Source organism: Cygnus olor, chromosome 23, assembly GCF_009769625.2.
Source record: "Cygnus olor isolate bCygOlo1 chromosome 23, bCygOlo1.pri.v2, whole genome shotgun sequence".
In the NCBI taxonomy this organism is placed as follows: Eukaryota; Metazoa; Chordata; class Aves; order Anseriformes; family Anatidae; genus Cygnus; species Cygnus olor.
In genome coordinates, this window is record NC_049191.1 from 1,493,761 (window position 1) to 1,515,045 (window position 21,285).

At 48.3% G+C, this 21,285-nt stretch overlaps 1 protein-coding gene across 1 annotated transcript; it reads right to left on the reverse strand.

The window, feature by feature from the left end:
- Positions 1–2,177: 2,177 nt before the first annotated feature.
- Positions 2,178–20,515, reverse strand: SMAP2 (small ArfGAP2). Its single transcript, XM_040535251.1, has 10 exons — positions 20,309–20,515; positions 8,183–8,316; positions 7,536–7,621; positions 6,617–6,695; positions 6,168–6,254; positions 5,618–5,699; positions 5,082–5,182; positions 4,803–4,968; positions 4,243–4,565; positions 2,178–3,303 (listed from the first exon to the last, which is right to left on the reverse strand). The coding sequence occupies exons 1-10, from the start codon at positions 20,409–20,411 to the stop codon at positions 3,178–3,180; spliced, it is 1,287 nt and encodes a 428-aa protein (XP_040391185.1). The 5' UTR covers positions 20,412–20,515; the 3' UTR covers positions 2,178–3,177.
- Positions 20,516–21,285: the final 770 nt, after the last annotated feature.

Here is a 21,285-nt window from a genome sequence, read left to right on the forward strand (position 1 = left end):
TCTTAAAGGGCTTGATCTTTTCGTGCAGTTAGAACTAAATCTTCCCCATCATGTTGTCCTATTCCCCACCTCAAAAATTAAATGAACAAGCACCTGGGCCATTTAAAAGTCTGTCCAGGACTCAAGAATCTGTCATTGATCTCAGAAGTTTATACCTCAAATATAAAAACAAGCATATACATCTAGCTTAATAACAAATTAAAGTAGCAGCTCCAAGACTGAACTGCAGTTTGTCCTCGAGTCTGATTACTAGCAGCAACAGGAAAAAAACAAAACCAAACCCACTTAAGCACGCAAAAAGCACCAAGTTTTTAGAAGCACCTGAACTGAAGTGTTCATTCTATCAAAAAACTCAGAATTTCTATTTCCAAACTACAAGATCTGAAGGATTTTACCTATTCCTTAAACCTCTTTACACACAGCCTATGCCTTTTTAACTTTGTTGGCCCCCTACGAAGTAGGACAGCAGAGCAGTTAGTAACATGCACCAACAAAGGAAATTCACACAGAAGGGTCCAAGATCGTTAAAGGTACGAGGCAAGGAGATGCACCCGAGACTTCTCAGCCAGCCACTGCTAACCAGAGCCTTCTCTCTCCAGGTAGCTTGCTTCAAAAGGCTAAGAGGAGTATCCTGACCGGGGTGCATCACACCAAAGCGATCCAACCATACACATACAGAAACCTATGCTACTTCACATTTTCACTCCTAAAGTACCCAACAAACTGCATTGGAAAGAATTACCTAAACCAAGAGAGATGGATTAGACTGGAGAGTTGTCAGAACACCATTAGCCACGAGTTAATTGCTACTACGAGCTTAGCTTCCAACCTCAGACAAAGCAGGTAGCAGACATCTCCCCCTCTGAGCGGCAGACGCCAGCTGTGGGTCTCTGTGTACTGGGACCTAAGAGGAAAAGGAGAGTTAGGTGCAGAACTCACAGTACTTACCCTGGGTAGCTTTTCACTTTTGGAAGTCAGAATGTAATTGCATTAGTGAACAGATTTGGCTGCCTTCACTAATCCACTCATTTTGTAGTAAACTTTGCTTTGATGACAGATTCATAAGTTTAACAACTCCACCTTAAAATAAATGCCACCAAGGGGTGAACCAGGGGCTTCTTTAAGCCCCAGTTCTGTATTCCAGACAAGGGGATGGGCTTGTGATGGATACTTGAGAATGGTTATAGATTTAAAAAAAAGCAAATGGCAATTTTATACTTGTGTTATGTAATGTTTTATATGTGCGTGGTCTTTCTTAATGTAAAACTCTTGTATTTTTGTGGTTTATATGCAGCAGGACTGATGGCTGTGAGGGTGCACGCTATTTTGTAAAATATTCTTAGCCAGTTTTCCCAAGGAGGAACAAACTGAAGTATTCACATTTTCATTGGCTTGTACCTGCATGTACAGTACTGGGGCAGCAAGTGAAGATGATTAAAGCCAGCTTGAAAACAACTTCTGGGCTTGAGTTGAGCTTCACAAAGCATCCAGCTGCAAACCGTGTGTAGCTTGGAGCCAACCCTCTCCCCCAAAACAGGGATGTTAGGGAGGAGGAAGAAACCCTCTTTTCTGACAGACCAGCCTTTCTTTCCCCACCTGAAAAGAACAGTTTTTACTGGAGGAAAGAAATACCATAATTAATATGCACCATAATTAATATGCAAGCAGAGTAACATCAGCTTGAAGCTCACAATTCACCGAGCTCTCCTGCAGCTGCGCACAGCCACCCACAGCCCTAAGAAAACTGGCCTTCTTTACATGACTCAAAATCCCCCCAACCCTTTCTCTGAAAGCTTAAAATGTACCTTTTGAATAGACCTTGGTCAGGTTTTATTGAACTGCAGTGTGGAGCTGCAGTTCTCCCATTCCTCCCAGCTGCAGGAATGCTGCATCTACCCGCACCCCTGAGCTGCAGGTTTCTGTTGTATATAAAACTGTCAACTGACCTGATTTCGCCCCTGCTGAGCCTGGCTCTTTGCAGGCTGCCTAGCCCTCAGCTTTCAGGCAAACACTGTTCTTGCCTGACATTTGGGACGCAGCCTTGCTACAAAGCAGATGGAGCTAGTCCGATTTGGATGAAAGGCTCCCAATCCCGACACCTGAAGTGAACAACTCGCACCAGGGAGAGCGGCATTCAACACAATCTGTTATGCTGTTTGAAAAACAAGATAAGTCAGTTGAGGTTTCACTGCAATGTTTTATTTGGGAATTTACATATACACAGGAGAGAGTAGACCGCAGAAGTCCGACTTCTTGCTCACGCTGATGAGTTTAAGCAGTTGTGTTCTACTGAAGATGAGGAAAGAAATCTGACCCACCCACTTTTTATGCCTAGATTAAAATGTCTAAAGCTAGCTGGGAAGGGGTACCAGGGTTACACAGGAACAAAAAAATATGAAAAAAGTATAAATTAGGATGTCGTAGTCATTTTAAAAGTGTAAGAAAACTTGCAGTGGGCTCTCAGCCCTTGATAAGTTAACTCTCAGTTAGTTCGTTAAAAGTTAAATACATCGATACCACAGATTAGACAGAAAAGCCACTCTGAAGTGCAAGTTTCACATTCCAAACAGCTTGCCCCCACACTGTGCGAGAATCCTGCTTGCTCATGGGGGGAGGGAGAGGGGTCTTCAAAATGACTTTGGTTCCAATGAGGGTTGGCGAGCCAAGCACAGCAAGGCCTCAGCTCCAGAGAACGCTGCTCGAGGGAAGAGGTAGCAAGGCTTGCTTGCCCCGGGCTTGGGTTAAAATCCAGTTCCTCAGCACCAAACAAGGTTTCCACCCCTCTGCTAACCAAAACCCCTACTAATACTAGAGTTTAAGTGGTTCTTAAAAGGCCTGAAATTACAGGCAGTATTATTAAGTACAGATTTCCCAAGTTCCTCAGTCACACCTCTGCTAAGACCCCAGGACATTAAGTGCTACCCAGAAGCATTAGTGGAGGTTTGTGCAAGGAGGGGGTCCACCCCAGAAGTGTGCATTGACTGTGCTAAATACAGGGGAGCTCATGTTCTGGTCACTGAGGTTTCACCGTGTCTGACAGTGAAAAGGCAGAGATGGGTCTCAGTTATGGAAAGAGGTTCAGGCTGGGCCGCCAGCCAGAAAGAAAAAACCCTGAATGTCTCATGGAGCAGTTTTGAAGAACAGAACAGAAGGCAAAAATGGTCACAACGCATGGGATCATTTCCACATCTGAGTGCTGAGGGACTGATTGCTTCCCTGGGCACCTCCTCCACCCATTGACTGTCCATATCCCATCATACCATTAGCTCCATAGAAGTTCATCCCAGCCATCTGCTGGGTCATCTGCAAAGGGGAGAAGAGAAGAAAGTCAGGGCTACGCCAGGGAAAACATGCCAGCCCACAGCAGTCAGCTACCCTAAAACTCTTGCTCCCCAACATATTAGTCTTAAGCAAATCCTTGTAAAAAGTTGCAGTGAACAGACACTTAAACGAGGCAATAAAGCTTCATTTAAGGATACCCTAAAAGGTTAGGGTCCTCTACAGTCAACCCCAAGTTAGACTTACAAAAGCAGACTCCACTCATTCTCAAGTACACACACCTTTCATATTACAGAACCCAAGGCACTGCTGAAACACGGTGTGTGCTATTATCTGACCTTTCTTTGCTGTGCTAAGCAGCCTCTTAGAAGAGCATGAATCACCTGGTGCTAGTGCTAGTAGCACTCCTCCTGATTCACAACAGGGTTTTATAACACCCCCTGCTATACCTCAAATCAGCCTGTGAGTCCCCAGCCCAGCTCCTTCAGCTCTGGCAAGGCACGGAACACAGATGCAGCCTGATGCTACTGCATGAACGCAAACCTCTATCATTCAGCCCACATGAAGCTCTAGTTTCTATACAGGACATTAGTTTTGTCTACAAGCTTGCCATTTAGTTCCATCTCTCCTCAAATACTTACATGAAGTGAGAGTCAAGGTTTTGTTTTCCATTTATCCCTAGATAAATGAGGATCACTACCTAGCAATTTCTCAGGTGCGTGCCCATCTATCAGGGTGAGGAAGTTCTCATTTCAGCTGATGTTACACTGATTTTTGGTCTCCACCATGAACCTTGAGATCACCGAATAAGTTAACTGCTTTTAGATTCCTGCCTGCAGTATCAGTGTGCCTCACCCAGCCCCAGGAGACAGGCTATGAGAGCACAAGTGACAGGGAGATTACTGCCTGTGCCTCCCCCCTGCCCTCCATCCACCCTTGGGTCAGCAGCAGATCACACCTCACCTGAGTGATGTTCCACTGAAGCTGCTGTGCTGGCTGCACACCATAGACGGGCTGGGGTACTGCTGCCATGCCGGTCACGTAGCCAGCCTGCTGCGCAGCCATCATCCCGTTGGGGACACCGATGACAGCCGCCTGCACGTTGCCCACGTATCCGGCTGGGATGGCCATGGGGGTCACCATCCCTGCAGCCCCAGGCTGGGCCATCATTCCCACCGAGGGTGCCATCATGCCTCCCATCATGCTGCTGGAGGGGGCCACTCCTGGAAAGCTTGTGTAAGCTGCTGGGGGATACGCCATCTGAGCAGGGGCCATGAACATTGCTCCTGAAAGAGAGAAACAAAGGGAAGAAGTGTTACACTCACTGTTGGGGCTGAAATGCTGACCTTCAAATCAAAGACTGCCGCAACACTCACTTGGCCATGACATCCAGGCTACACAGCTCATTATGTTCCTCACCAGTTCTCAAGGACCACCTACACTCCCACACCCCTGCTTGTCAGCTATCAGGACACCCCCACCCACTCTGAATTAGTGTACTGCTCTATTCTGAGATCTGTTACCTTGCGCAGGCAGCTGAGGTGTTTGAGAGCCGTACAAGGAGAGGATAGAGTCTTTAGAGAGCTGCTTCTTCCCCACTTCTTCCCCTTTGCCTCCTGGCTCAGGGAAGAGGTTCAGGTTTTCAGGAACAGAACCGGCACTTCCAGACGTTGGCATAGAACCAGTGACCTGAGAAGGAGACAGCACAAGTGCATCAGCTGCATTCAGCACTGAGGGAAGGTGGAGATCACTGTCTCCTCATTCAAGCATCTCTTTGGCAAACACTGATGTTCCCTGCTTACCTTCCTGGAGTCAGAGTTCGATGTCACTGATGCAAAAAGATCAAGATCCTTCTCTAAGCTGCTAGGCCTGCCATTTGTAAGGGTGCTCGTCACGGGAGCATCTGGGAGAGAGAAAGCTGTGATGGACAGGCACACAGATGGCCTGAGGCTGAGGGGCAACCTCCTTGCCAATTAAGCAGTTTGCACATATGCCACTCAACCCAGTGACCTGACCTGTAACCTACTTCAACCAGCACACTGCCAGCTCTTCGCTCTCCCTTCTGGTGAAGGAAAGGAACTGGCTTAGGACCAAGGAAGCACACTGTGCCATGTCTGTCCTATTAACCTCAGAGTAGCCAGGAGCCACATGGTGTTCGGAGACCATTAAGTGCTCCTGTAATACTACAGCCACTGCACCAGCAAAAGGGAAGAGAGATGTTTCTGCTGCAGTGACCTGAGAGGGAAATCAAGTACTCAAAGTTCACTACATTCACAAGACCAAAAGATGGCACACAGGGGCAATTTAACAAGTGCAATAAGGCTGGAGAGGCTCTTACCAAGTCCTAGCAAGTCCATTACTGGTTCAGTAGACTTAGGAGAACTCTTTCTAGACTGCTGGGTTTCTTCTTTCTTTTGAGGCTAGGGAAAGAACACCAGAAGTCTTGTTCAAGTCTTGTTTTTACTCTGATGTATCAGAGGCTTTAATGAGAGATTAAACCCCTTAAAAATCCTTTTTCCAGTGGACATAAACGCTTTGAAAGTGAACAGAAATTCAGAGCAAGTACTCCAAAGTTGTTTTACTGTCCTGTTATATTGGAACCCATCAACAAACTTAAGCATGCTCTAAAGTAGGAAAAATAACAGCTCAAGTTAGAAAGCTAAGCAGGGAGTAGCTGGATTCCAATCTGCTCTGCACTGCGAAGCAGAACACATCTGCTCAGTATCCGTCTGAGCAGTGGAAAACAAGCTACTACCATTAGTGTGACTTAATGCATCCACTGCTATGACTGAGGCCTGAAAAAATGCTTCCATATGAAGCTGGAATACCTCCGTCCTGCTCAAGACAAGTCTTTACAATTGATCGATGGCCATGCCTTCTGGTCTTACCATTTTCACCTTCTCAAAGATGATAGGTTCCAGTTTTCTTTCTGATACTGGCTCATTACTCTTTTTCCATTTGTCATCCTTCTCTTTCTGTAAAGAAAAACACTGACATGAGGTCAAAGCTCACATCATGCAATAAGAATAGAGCTTTATGTGCTGTTACTAACCTAAAAAGCCTCAATCTTTTGCTCATTTCAAACTCCTAGCAAGCTACCCATCCAACAGCACAGATATATAAAGACCTACATTTGAAATTAGTCCTGCTCTGACCTTCAGAGGTCCCTTCCAACTTAAATTATTCTCTACAGAATGACTGAATCTGATTAGCATTGTAGAAATTAGTCACTAATACAGGAAATTTAAACCCGTTTTCATACACTCACTGCTTACTCATGAGACAGACCTACACTTAACAAGTACTCAAGCCTTCATAGAAGTGATTAGGAACTAACCCTAAATGCGTTGATGTCAATACTTCGGTCCATGTATTTCTTCTTTTCATACTTATCACGAATGAAGCCCTCCACAGCTCTGCAAGAAGCTTGTTAAAGACAAATGATTCAAGAATGGAAGATTTGAATAGCATTGTTTAACAAACGGATACAAGGTACAAGCTGTAACTAAATTAATGAATGTCTAAAGAGCATTTCCAGCAGTAACTTTAAAATAATTTAGTCCTGGATCCAACTACTTTAGCTACTCAATTTTTGCTCCTTTGGACTATTCAAAGCATGACAGTGCTATAAAAGGTACACTAAATCAGGGCTTAATTCCTACTGTGCTTTTTTCTTTGATGTGTATTTACTTTAAACATCACTTAAGAGCATACATGTCATCAGCACAAGACACAGTGGTCACACAAATGGATCTGATGCATACAAGAGCACCTCAATCACCAGCTTAAGACTAAAACTGCGAAGAGAGGTGCTCCTGCCTCTTAGGTTCACATCTGTAAAACTCCTTGCACTACCTATCTAGAAACCCTTATGTAATAGATGTAATAGAAAATTACAGCTTCATTTTCAGAAGTGTTGAATCTTTTCAGCTGTCTCCACTAAGGAGGGTTGAGCATTTAAGATCCTGTTTGCCACAGACTCTAAAGTGCATCTCACACAATAGCTTAGGTTGTAACACTCATGTTCCAGTTCTCCGCCTTCACAGCTTAGAAACAATCCTTCTAGCTCTTCCACTTTGTTTTGGAAGCAAGTGGCCTGTGGCTAAAGCAATGCCAGAAGGTGCCTAGCTAGGAATTTGTTCTCACAGCTGATGCCCATGCACATCAAGTTAAGCCTCCTATGCAACAAGGCCAGCTACTAAGCAACAAGGTGAAAACTCTCCATGTTTCCCCAGCAGCAGAGGAAGAAAGGATACTGATCTGTTTGAGGTCGCCTGAAGTTCTCCGGCAGGAAGGCTTCGTAAAGACGATTTGCTTTTCCATTCCCCATCTCTTGCATGCACTGCAATTCAAAAGAATTCTTAAACAGTTTCACAGACATTAAAGCTCTTACACCAACATGCCAGGCTACCAAGCAAGAATCTATCCATGTTAACTAGAAGGTGCGTGTAGACTTCTGAAGTCTGTTCTGCACATGAAAGCTATTCTTCAGGCTTTTGGTGCAAGCCTACCAGTTGGGAATCCCTGATGCAGCTGCTATGACCCCTATAGAATTAGCCAGCCCTGAGCACTGCATTATAGTATTTTAAGGCAAAATAAGTATCACATTAGCAACCTAACATCGAACTGGAAGTCCAGTATTTGCCTTCTGGAAGCCTCAAGGAAAGGAGGTGAGCAGCAGCTACAGACAACAGCAGCCCTTAGCAGTTTTACAGAAACCTGCAAAGTGTCTGTCCTTGCTCTGTTTGCTGAGGCTGTAATTATGACATTTTCCCCTCCCAATTTAACTCATCCCAATTATCTTTTTGCTTCACTTCCCACCTCTTTGGTCTCTGAGACTTCATTGCCTCCCAGCTTACAAACCCCCGCTACTACAACAATCCATTCATTTCACTTGCATTACCTGTATCTGTTCTTGTGTCCACTGGTCAAGATTGACAGATTTTACCCTGGATATATGAACTCCTAGGTTCCTGTGGATCCCAGCACAACGAATACAGATGAAAACACCAATATTCCAGGATGCCCATCGTGGCCCTGCAAAGAGATAAAAGTGTTTCATACCAGCCAGTCAATCCGTAGTTACCTTGAGCAACTGAGAAACTGCACCAAGTGAACTGGGACTGAGGAGTCCAGGTTAGAAGTTTGAATTAGACAGCAGCAGAATGTTTAAAGATTGTCTCCCAATGACTATAGTTAGAACCAGTATTTTATTACCTCCCTCTTCCATTTTGAGAGCTCTACACAAATAATTCCAAGGGGAAGAGGGAACAAAATAAGCATTCAAACCACTCAAGACCACAAACCTTAATTTCCCCTTGCTTAAACAGTCATGGCAAAATAGGTCTGCTCCTGCTTTAACAACGGAGAACCTTTCCACTGCGATAGGGTTATCTGAGAATCAGCTCCAGAATATCCACTATTGCTCTAGGAAAAGCAGCATAAAACTTATGATTTGCATCAAGTCTTCTCTGTTGGCCTTGTGCAGGAAGATGCAGATGAGTAAGGAGAGCAGCACAAAGCCCGGTGCTCTGACCCCCAGGCCAGATCCTGGCCCAGGACCGATGAACAGTTCACTCCCCAGTTTCTACAGCTCTAATCAGGTTCACTTTGCATGCGGCTTTCAGGCAGGCAGGAGAGCTCTGAGGTGTGGAAGGGAGATCATGCCAGGGAAGAGAACCATGAGGGAAAGATTAACGAGTTGTTTTACTCACTGCAAACAGTTCTCTGAAGGAAGGCTAAAGCACATCACAGGGGGGACGAGGGGCTCCGCAGCCCAGCACAGCCCCGTCCCCGGTCAGGGCCAGCACAGACCCCAGCCACTGAAACCCTCGGTCCCACTGAAGACCAGCTTTGGAAGCAGTCCTCTGCAGTGTGAGACAAGCAGGTTTAAATACAAGATAACCTGGCTGGAGCTGCCATCTGCATGGTTAAGTCATAGCTGGGTATTGTTGTGGCTAATGGTGCCTACAGCAAAGCCACATCCTGAATAAGAACCAAGAGCCTTCAGCTCTGGAGCAGAACAGCTTTAACCACAGCAGATACGTGAAGAGCTCCCCATTTCCCTCCACCTGTCCAGGAGCATGAGATGCACTTTTATTGCTACAGAATAAGGGCTGCTCCAAGTCAAGCTTCCTTGCTGATGTACCCGATTAGCACAGCTGATCTAACAAATACTTTTAGAGGGACTACAGACATTACTGCAGATGAGTTATTCTGCCTTTCCTTGCCATAGTTAAAATAGCAATCCTCAAAGCAAATGATACTGAAGTGGGAGGAGAAAGAGGGGGAAAGTGTAATTTCAAAGCCCAAGAAAAGCAGCACTGAATTTAACAGCCATCTAGCATATCCAGGAACGTTAAAGTTTAACTCCAATTTACTGGGGAAGTCCAGAGTATCCTGAGGGATTTAACGCTAATAAGGCAATCACTGGCTCATGGTCCCTTCCAAGGCAGAGGCATGCAACCCATAACGTATCCCCAGAAAAATTTCTTGCAGCTATCCAGTTTTGTGTTTTTTTGAAAGAGCTTTCCTGAGTTTTCTGGCCTGGCCCAACATTTATTTCTGCCTTTTCACTAGAAGTGATCCTTTGGAAAGGCACTGGTTTAATGATGCTCATCAAAGTCATTTCCCTGCCTAGGAACAGCTCTTGGTGTACACCTTATAGAAGCATCCTCTTGACTGCACCTCAACGTGTTACATCTACCCAAGTCTAGAAGTGATTAAATAAAAGGAGAGGTCCATCCTATTAGCATCACCTCAGCATGCCAAAGAAACACATGGAAATAAATGGTCTGAGGTTTGCTCAGCATTATGCTTGTAGCCCACTGAAGTAAAGCCAGAAACTCCGATCCTCCATTTGATTTATTCGGTAGCATTCTCTCCCAGACAGACCCTGTCTCATCTTAACTGCTCCTGAAAGCTATAATATGAGAGACTGATGGTAGGATTAAGCATGAGATTCAAGGTTAGATTTAAACTCTAGACATATTTAGCTTTTATAGGACTAAAAGGATTAATAGTCAGCTAGATACTGCATCAGGGTTATAGTAATCAGCTCAAGTTTGTCACATGGGCTAGTTCAAGCCCCTGCAGCCTCCTACCCTGCGACACAGGATGAGAGTGACTCAATGGTTCTGTGACACCCATCCTGTGTTGGTGTCACCCCAGCTGTGATGCAGGACCTGAAACAGCAAGGGATGAGTGCTGGGATAACAGCTGGCCATTGCTGCAGCCGGTAGGTGCCACTCTGGGAGACACTGGTGTAGAAGCAGCTCCATTATACTAGCTAACATTTAAACAGAGGATTTCTGAAAGCCTCCCAGCAGCTAACACTTGGTGGTAAATGCAGATATTACACAATGAAGGGCAGTTCTCCTCCATGAGGGCTGTCCCAGCAGTACTTGCAGTGCCAAGAAGTGCCATGAGGAGGACTTCAGACCAACAGAGCAGAAGAGAGGTCAGAATTTTGGCAATGTGGGGCTGTTCCTGTGGCCTGAGCCAGGAGGAAGGTGGTGACCCCACAAGTTGAGCAGTCTGCCCACGGACATGTGGGTGCGCAGCAGGTACTCGGACAGCTCTGAAACACTGCCTGAGGTCTCTCAGAGAGGAACAAGACACAGCTACACCCCTCCAGAGTAAAAAGCTGCTTTAAGATAAGCAGCTGCACAAGAGGCAGCAGCAGAAGGTTAACACAGCAAGACCGCATGCAACAGGCAAGAGGAGCTCCTGAATAATCAGTGATGAGCAGAGCAAGCAGTAGCAACGAGACAAATGAAGTTTGCCCAGCTATCAGAGCCCAAATAGCTCTGTGCTGGTTGAAACTACCACTTGGCACCCTGGGCAGCAGGGAAGGTTACGGGGCTGCTTCTAGAGGCAGGGTTACCCCATGTGAGATGGCCAGTGCTGGCCAGGCTGCTGAGGAAGCAGTGGGTGAAGCCCCAAGGCCCTGGTCAGCCCAAATTAGGGGCACCAGCCCAGCCACACGCATACCTTTACCAGGCCTTCAGCTTCACTACCTAGTGCCCCCAACCTTAAAGCCAAAACAGTGTTTTTACCACTTTGTTTCTCAAGAAGTGTTTAGTCTGAAGGGCGAGGGGGAGGCTGGCCTTGGTGCCAATGTAAACAAGGCTCCCACTTCCCCCTTTTGAGGCTGCAGCGAAGGAGCTCGCTCTAGAAATCGCATGAGGAAGCACCCAGAGAGATCTGGCAGGGGAGATTTTTGTGCAGTCATTTCCCCACGGTTTCACATGCTATTTTCAAGGTGACTGACTTGCAGAAAGCCCCAGGTGAAGGTATTTACAGAAGCAAGTTCAGTCATATGTTACAGCACTGAACTTCCCGAAAACTAAACTGAGCTGAAAATTGCACAGCAGTTAAAGCAACTGAGCACTGACAGAAGAGGCAGAACACTTTTGTAAAAGCCACAGGCACAATTTCTCAGAGAAAAATGCCTTTTAGATCAGTAAGCCACTGGAGAGAACACCACAAGCATTCAACAGCACTGCTGGAGCCGCCAGAGGCCTCATCTCCCCCCGAGGCCTTCGGACACTCATGAGGGCCCAGGACACCACAGGGAGCATTCTGCCCTCCAGGTTTGTTGAATCACAAAAATTGAGCCCTCATAGACCAAAGGTTTTAAGGCACAGCTCACAGAAGCATTTGGCTTATTAAACCAGTAGAAAGAAACATGAAAGAAATTGGTCCTTGCATGAATACACTCACTAACATCATAAAAATAGTTCCCTTTAGGCTGGCATCCGCACAGCTACCAGATGGCTTTAGAGCTTGAGGCCCAAATGAAAACTCGCTTTCCATATGCAAAACTAAAGTTTGCTGCAATGACAGCCAGCACCAGACACGCAAGCCTGGTGCTGCGCTCGCTCCTTTCAGTATTATACTGAATTTTAACATCCATGGAAAGCAAAGCAAGTTCCTTGGCACTAACCAGAGCTGGGCATCACTTGCTCAGTTCTGATTAATCACACATTAATCTGCACAGTGCCTCAGATACGCACAAACCTTTCCTGGAGAAGGCCATTTGCAGATGAACAAGAGATTAAAGGAAAAGGCAGTTTTGAAAAAGAATTGGATATTAATCAAAGCAGATTCGAGAGCTTGGCTATGCACTCAGTTCCAGCACAATATTAAGGCTGGATGAGACCACCTTTGGGTATATTCCTAGCCTGAGAATGGTTGCAGAGAGATCCCAGTCAGCTGTCACTTAAGAAAGCTGTACTGGATGCCTGACAGTGCATTTCTAAAGGAGGATGCGCCCACAGCCAGAACAGACTAAGGAGCTATATGTGAGAAACTCTGCTGCCCAGTCAGTGCCTCCATGAGCTGGTTTCATGGCCTGTTTTATATCCCAGCATGTCAAAATAAACACTGCATACCAGGCTGCCCATACCAGCTTAAGTTAGCACCCACAACTGAATCATTAATGCCTACAAGGACTGTCTGAATGATCTGCCCTTGGTGAAAAGGCTCCCAATTCCCTTTAAAACCCAAGCCCAACTTGGCTAGCACACACCACACTGTAGCCACTTGCTAAAAGTTCACACCCTGGAGTGCTTTTAATCGAGGAATCCCAAGGGGATTCACTCCTCATCCTTTATTCAGACATTACATTTTGGCTCAAGCTACTTGTACAAGTTCCTTCAGTAATAACCCTCCAGAAGGCATTTAAAAATAAAACAGAAATTGGCTGCAAAGCCACTGCTCTTTTGAGAAAGGGGGGGGTCAGGGAAAAATAGATGCTTTCACAGGCAGGAAGGAGAGCGCACAGCTATTCAAAGACTAATGAAATATTCTTAGTACAAACAATCATTTGACTTGCAGGCAATCCAGCAAAAGCCCAGCTGTAACTGGGAAGTGTGCCTGCCAGGCCCATTGATCCCAGCTAACACTACTACATGTGTTGAGCTCCGGCATGGTACAACCACCCCCTCTGCACACACAGGGCAAGGGGATGTGGGAAATGCTCCTTGGGGAGGTGTAGTCCCAGCGAGATGACATCCACATCCTCTCCTACAAGCCCTCACCAGCACTTGGAAATTTCTCATCAAGTCAAAGTTGAAAAGCCCTACTTTTTGCAGAGCCAAATGAGGAAATAGCCAAGTATCCAAGAGCTTCCTTTGACTTGTGGTTTCCTTATTCTGGAAAGAGATTGCTTAATGACTTACTGAAATTCATTCCATTCATAGAGAAGCTATGACAAAAGCTGTGTTACAAAACAGCTTCCTCTCCTCTCGACTGTAGACGTCTGTTCTGCAGTCAAGTGTTCAGATTATCTGGGGAAAACAAGGTAAACTCTGCTGGCAAGTGAAAAAGACAGTTAAACTCAACTTCAAGATCTCTTGATTATGTCAGGTACCTATTAACACATGCAAATTAGTGGCCTTTTTTTTGGTGTTTGTTTTTCCAAATAAAGGCCTGCTGCAGTACCTACAGGCCTTAGCCGTTCTCTGCATGAAAAAGGAAGAGCCAGAGGCACCTACAGTGGTTGAAAATATAGCTCCAGACAACAGCTTGGAGCTTCGCCTTTAAATTCTTCTTAGCTATGTTATCAGCAACCACGTACTGTTTCCCCAAACCACAGTGTTTACAACAGGCACCTTACTGGCCAACTCAGATCAAGCAGAATGCTGCTGGCTCAGTTCTCTCCAGGACAGGTTATAAAGCCTCTGCAGTTTACCCGAAATGCCTACTGTCCAAGTGCCTGGTGGCTTTGAAGACAGTCACATAGCAGAATTTGACCTGTTGTTCCCAGAACACCAGATCTAACAACGAGCAGTAAGCCTGCAGAAGCAGCTTTCAACCCAAGTCTTATCGTTGTTACCATCTTGCTCTCTGAAGAGGTGCTGCGATGATACAGACGCAGAGCAAAGTAGAGGAAATTGAAATGGATGCTGCGAACAGCAGGGTGGGTCCTTCCTGCTGTTTTAAGGAAGGGATGTTTATTGCTTCGGTAGATAAACCATAAAAGCAACAATTTCAAGCAGATGCTATACTAAGACTCTATGCTAGACAACTGGTTAACATTACCAATGCTGATGGCAACACCACCTAACAATATATAAAATCAGTGAAGTCCCATGGCACTCCATATTTTCTGTGGGGGTCAGCACAGAAGGCGTCCTAACAGAGATGGTCAACATCAAAGAACAGGACATCGGTGTTCCTGAGACTTGATAATAAATGAATGGTCACTGGGGTCTGGCCAAAGCCACACACAAGTCAGCCTAGGAGTTGCTAGTGTAAAAGCAACATTTTTATTTCAAGGAGGCTTGAATCACCGTGAAATGCTAAAAAAAAAAATAGGTAGTAAACAAGCCCTGTTTTTCAGGCAATTCAGCTTTGAATTTTTCTCCTATCAAGTCTGCTCATGCAGCTGTATTTTTTAATATTTAGATTCCATTTAGATTTTTGAGTTTGGAGATCTGGAGTCAAAACCCTTACTGTAGCTCCTGACATAGCAGTCAGCTTCTCGGCCACTTTTTGCTACAATGCGAACCTGTTCTAGAAATGAACTCCACAATCCGTCACCAAAAAAGACCTGATATTCATAACAAAAGGGCATAATCTGGTCAGCACAGAAATGTATAGTTTGACAATAGCAGAGGTGAGCAGTTTACCAGTGCACTGAAAGGCCAAACAGCACAGGCAAATCCAGCTTCACAGTCAAAGGAAGCTCTGATCCAAGGCAGTTTCTCTCAAAAGCTCAAGCTTTTCTGCCCTAAATTTCCTGGGACACACGAAGTAATCACTATTCTGCACCAACCTGAAGGGGACTACATGCAACTATTCTTGCTTCTCTAGCTTGTTTTGATAGCCTACTTGTATTTTAGAAGATGAGTTACCTTTAAACCAGAGGCATTTTCTGAAGAGGCTGGCACAAGCTCCTGAGTGTGTTTGCTACCTTATATAATTTATCTGGCAGTTACTATAGGAACAAACTTCCACTGAAGTTGCAGCTATGACTGGAGAATCACATGGCATTTTTGGACCCTTAATTTACACCCTTTGGTGTAGCAGCCACTCACCACACTTCGGCTCTCCACAGATGGGTCGATATAGCTGGTAGAGAACAACAACAGCATTAAAATAGACACGGTTTGCCAAGATGCCCTCTACTCAGAGGATTATCTTTGTTATCTATTTCTGTCAGATATAGAGACTTGCATCTCTGTGACTCAGCTTTGCATACATTTTCTTAAAGGATTTCAAGTAACTCTTTACTAATCAGAAGCCAATTCCAGAGTAAGTCCCTCTCAAAAGGAGGATGCTTTTTGCCAGGTGGGCAGCTTGGATGGGAAGTTACAGCAACCTACCTCACACAGGTGAGCACAGGGGTCAGGCTCCCAGTTTGAGCTGGGCTCCCTCGCAGGCAGGGTCCCACACCACAGCAGCACCACTCAGACCCCCCCAGGACAAAGACCGCTGAAGGATAAAGCAAGTCTCATGGGCAGAGTTCATTTCATCTTCCTCTGAGCCCTGACTTCTCAGCCCAGTGTTCTTCAGTAGAACACTGCAAAAGCAGCAGCACTTGATAACTGCAGAATATTATGACCACAGCTAAGAACTAAAATGAGTATTCATACAAAGATATATGCACCCCTTCAGGCAAGCTTCCATTAAGTAAGCTTCTCCTAACACAAGATTTTCTAAGGCAAGCTGAGAAGCTTTAGACCTACAGCTCTGATTTTTGAAGCTGACCGCATGCAAACAGCATGCAGCACTATGCACTGCTCTCTCTTCCCATGATTTTTCATGACACACTTGTTTTAGACAAGTATTTAAGAAGTTACTCTTCACGTTGCTTTTACTGAAAAAAGGCACCTGTGATTCAATAGCTTTCCTCTGCTGATGGAGGATTTGAGTCACAGCAGATTTTATGTTGAATATTAGCAACGTGCTTCATATTAGTACTAGTTTGGCTGGATTAAACCAACTGCAACATGACTAACCCCCATTTTACTGGAGGTCACCCTTCCTGAAGCGTACCTGCTGTAGCCACAAGCTTCTTATCCTACTCTTCCTGTTTGTCAACCGCTTCCTATCCCATCCAGCACTTAACTGCCTCTTCACAGGTAATTGCAAAGTTCCGCCCCTCTTTCAGAAACAACTGCTTGAAGCATTAGATCAGGGTTCAGGTAGTGTTCAGGAACAAACAGCTTTCTGTCAAACCACTCAGGTTACAAGAAGGGGTTGATTTTGGCATGGCAGCTCTCACAAGACACAAGGGACGGAGGGAAGAGTCAGACAAACCAGGAGCACAGGGCAACCTTAAGTGATGAACAGCTAGAGCAGTCCGCGCTGGTGCTCCCTGGAGGAACTGGTTCTGGTGCCAGCGAAACCGGGTCCAAGGAGCCTGTTGGATAGATAGGACTGGAAGAGCAGAGGGGAACAGTTTGGGAGAAGGAGAAAATCAAACAGAATTAGCTGTATGTTGCACTGGTTCAGCACAGAGCTTTAAAGTCAGAAACGCAGAGAAGACTCCAGTTAATTTAAGTATTACTCAACACAAGACTGTTTCCACTTACTGGAAGACATCTGAGGTCAAGACCAATTTTCCTGATTACACCACATCCCTCCTGCACCTACGTCACAGCTCCAGCCTCCGGGCTCATGCTGGCGTTTGGTAGCCTGGCTTATGACAAACGGTCAGTGCAGTCAGACTGCCTGACAGCCCTGACATCCTACACACATGAAACCCCAACTGCTCTCAGAAGGCCCCTGCCACAAGAAATGCACCTATAGAAAGGATCCCACTCACCAACAGCTTGTTTCTCTTAAGAAAATCCTTAAGATTGCACTCCAGCAACTCATACCACAGCAAAGGCCTTCAAATAAAGCGGATTATGATAATTCAGTCCCTCCAGCTTTTAGTGAAGACATCCACCCTTCCACCTTAGCCACGCCGGGTAGTCCTGAGGAGAGCTGTGCCATCGCAGGTGGTGCTAGGACTCCACACAGGAACACTGCTTTGATCATTACAATTAGTAGCCTGATAGCATCATGTGAAAACCTTTGATAGTGCTTGCAAGGATAAATTCTGCTGTTCTGTTTGTGCCTCACATTGCCAGATGTCCTAAAGGCTGCCACTGAGATCAAGCCTGGTTTGTTCAAGCACTGGAAGACCCTTCTCATATACACTGAAGTCTTCACTCAAGCTCAGCTGCCAGAAAGCAGTCTAGCCATGCTCTGCTTCAGCACAGGACACACTTACCTGTCCATTCCCTTTGATCAGACTGCCCACTTTACCCGCAGTTAACACTGACGGAAGCTTTGCAATGGAAAGAGGAAGAAGCAGGGTAGAGATCTCACCCACTTCCTCCAAAACAAGAGCCTTGAAGCACTGCACACCGTTTGTTGTTGCAAAAGCAACCCACCCTGAGCTTGTTTTCCCAGTTTCCCTGTCTTTTTTTTTTTTTCGCCTCCAACAACTTAGCCCTGGCCATGGGCAGCTGTGTGAAGCCCTGAGGGAAGCCGCTGTGCTCACACTTCTCCTTTCACTCTTACTGTGTGGCTCTTACAGGACAGCTGCGCAGAAGCAAAGCCTTGGAAGGAGTCATGGGTGCTGAGGAAGTCACTTGAATCCCGAACACACGAGGGAAGAAGGGCCCAGACTGATGCTGAGGTCTCTGTAGAGATACGGAATCAGGTGGGTACATGCAGTTACTGCAGCTGACACCTGCAGGGACCGAAATCTCATTTAGTTCTGTATGTAGAAGTAGAAAAAATACAGTAATGGAACCCAGCAAGCAGTTAGGTCATTGGGAACAGGCACAATGGAAGTGTGGGTGGCATCTGAACAGTCTCTGCTTATGTGTCATGCTAGCTTTGAAACGCGCAGATCAAGCAGCAAAACACTACAGATCCGGTAAGTTCGGCATAAAAACAGAATCAAAAGCCAGCGTTTTATTGTAGCCCTGCCTTCACAGGTGCTGGGGGAGCCGCCAGGTTCTTACTCTGCCCTCAACTTTGTTGAAACTTGCCCAGAGATCTTTATGACCTTGAACACGAGCTGTCGGACAAAGGAGGAGCAGGCAAGAAGTGCCACCTGCCTCCAGCCACCCCCAACACCATTAACGAAGCGACCCAGTTCCAGTGGTGACCTTGGCGAATGCCTGCTCCCAACACAGAGCTGCAGCACCAACATCTGCAGCTAACCAAGGACACAAAGCCTGCTCGAAGTGTATTGCAATGCCTCGCACATAAAAGTTTAACTTTCGCAAGAAAGATGATGATTTTGGTCATCAGTATCTCCGTATATACGCATCCTGCTCAAACCTCAGCTGGCACAGCCAGAGTTGCAGTTGCCTAAAGCCATAAAACAGCCAACTGCGCAGAAGCACAGCCTTTCTTCCAGGTAGCACTGGAAACGTTGAGGAAAACCATCTGGAGCCAGCAAGTGCCACGTGGTCTCGTTAGTGCAGACCTACACAGAGTTTTCGTTATTAAGCCGTATATCAAATGAAACGTGCTCTTGACTCTGCACAAGCACACTGCAGCAGCAAGCACTACCATCAGGCCTTCTTTGCTGTTGCTGCAAGCCAGCTCCAGCAACTTGCTGGGGGGGGGGGGCGGCACCTGGCTGGCGAGCTCGCTGGGCACAGCCTGCTGCAGCCAGGAGCTCTCCAGACTGCGCGCTCACGTCTCCACGAGTCTCATTAGGATAGTGGAAAATTATTTTGCCAAGCAGGACGCAGTACAACAGCAGCCTATTCCTCCAGACAGGTCTCAGGTGTTTTCCCAGACACAAGCAGCTTAAGGCTTTGGTGGTAAGGCTTAACTGTACGCTTTGACTTAAGAGCTAGCGCCAGGAATACTGCATTTCCAGGATACACTGTCAGCAGGAGCAGCTACATAACAGTACCACAACGAGTAACCAGGAACCGTGATGAGAACGTGTCCCTGCTGTGTACATTACTGTCTCATGCCTCAGAAGACGAGATAAGACAGCTATCTGCGCCCTTGGTGCTGGCATTAGGAGCCACGAGATAAGAGACTCGCAGGCAGTAACGTTCGGCTCCCTGGCAGCAGGGCTGTGACCGACCTGCGTGGTCGAGCAGAGCCAGGCGGAGGTGTGAGGGGCCGCCAAACCAAACTGCTACTACGAGGGTACTGCTTTTTGGGCTTCCTCCCTGGCGATCTGCTGAGAGCCCGTTACAGGGAGCAGAAGGGTGGCAGAGCAGGCAGGTGAGGCACAGCAGCCGAGGGCACAGCTTCACAGCACCGTTTTAACAGCAGCTTTTAGAGGTCGCACTGCAGCTCCTGGACACTGATGGACACAGAGACCCCCCCACCCCCCAACTTGAGCTCGTTTATTGGGGCTGTTGGGAGACAAGCCTCAAGTCCCAGCCTCCAAACCACTATAAGAGCTCGTTAAAACAGGATTTTAAATACGCACGGGCGTACCCTTAACCCTTTCGCTACGGGAAACGCTCTGCTTCCCTAGCAGCAAGCTGCAGGAAGGCTCCAGCATCGCAGGGGGACGAGTCGGGGCTGTGCCTCCCCTCTGCCTTCTGGGACACCGACACCCCCGGCTGCCCCCAAGAATGCGGGGAAGAAAGCACGACCAGGTGACCCCCCCCCCCTCGTGTCCCTTCGTGTGTCCCCCCCAGGGTCACCCCCAGCCCCCTCCCCAACCCTCCCCACCGCCAGCACCGCGCCGTGCCCACGCTCCGCGGCTTCTCCCCCCGACACCGGAGGCCGCCGAGCTCCCGTCCCCGGAGCTGAGGCCGGGCTCTGCAGCCAAATTCGTGTGGTTTTTTTTTTTGTTTGTTTGTTTTTTGCCTTTTTTTAGCTTTAATTTTTTATTACCCTTGCCTAACCCCCCCCCACACACACACACCCCTCATTCACCGCCCCACCGGGGCAGCGCTCCCCCCAGCACCCCCGCCCCTCCCGGCCCCGCCTCCCCCCTCCCGTTACCGGTCCCGTTACCGTCCCCAGACACCCCCCCCACCCCCGGGATCACCGGGAGGAGGACGGCGGCAGCACGGCCCGCCGCCGCCGCCGGTACCTTTGGCCTGGCAGTCGGCGCAGTACTTATTGGCCTCGTCCAGCAGCAGCCCGGCCAGCACGGCCTGGTACCGCTCCACGTCGCGCACCGACTTCCCCGTCATGGCGCGGCCGCCGCCGCCGCTGCCCGCCCGCGGGTCACGGCGCCGCCGGGCCCCCGCCGCTTCCTGCTTCCGGTCGCCGGTAGTGGGCGGGGCTTCCCCGTGGGGAGGAGCCAACGGGCGGCAGCGCGCGCGTTTTAACGCCTCCTTCGTCCCCGCCCCCTCGCTCTGTGTCCCGCCGCTGATTCGCTGAGGGAGCGTCACGGCCCCGAGGGAGCCAATGGGAGGGAAGGCGGGGCGGGGGAGCGGGGGAGGCATGAATGGGCAGGGTCACGTGACGGGCTGGGAAGGGGCGGGGGAGGGAGTGGGGGGGCGGGGAGTGAAGGGAGGGGGCGGGGGGTGAGTGGGGGGGGGCGGGGGGCGAATGGGGGCGGGGGCCGGGGGAGAGGGGGCTGGGGGGGGTTGGGGGGGCTGGGGGCTTTGGCTGGGGGTGGGGGGGGTGCAGGGGAGGTGGGGGGGGGTGTGGTTGGCTGGGGGGATCAGGGGGGCTTGGGGGGGCGGGGGGGGCTGCGGGTGGTTGGCTTGGGGGGGCGGGGGCTTGGGGGGGCCTTGGGGGGGGCGGGGGGGTGCAGGGGAGGTGGGGGGGTGGTTGGCTGGGGCGATCAGGGGGACTTGGGGGGGCAGGGAGTGAATGGGGGCGGTTGGTTGGGGGGGGCGGGGGCTTTGGGGGGGGGCTGCGGGTTTGGCTGGGGGTGGGGGGGTGCAAGGGAGGTGTGGGGGTGGTTGGCTGGGGGGAGCTGGGGGGAGCAGGGGGGCTTGGGGGGGCGTGGGAGCCTAGGGGGACGTGGGGGCTTGGGGGCGATTGGGGGAGGGTGCAGGGAGGGTGGGGGGCGCTGTTTGGCTGGGGGAGCAGGGGGGCTTGGGGGAACGTAGGGGC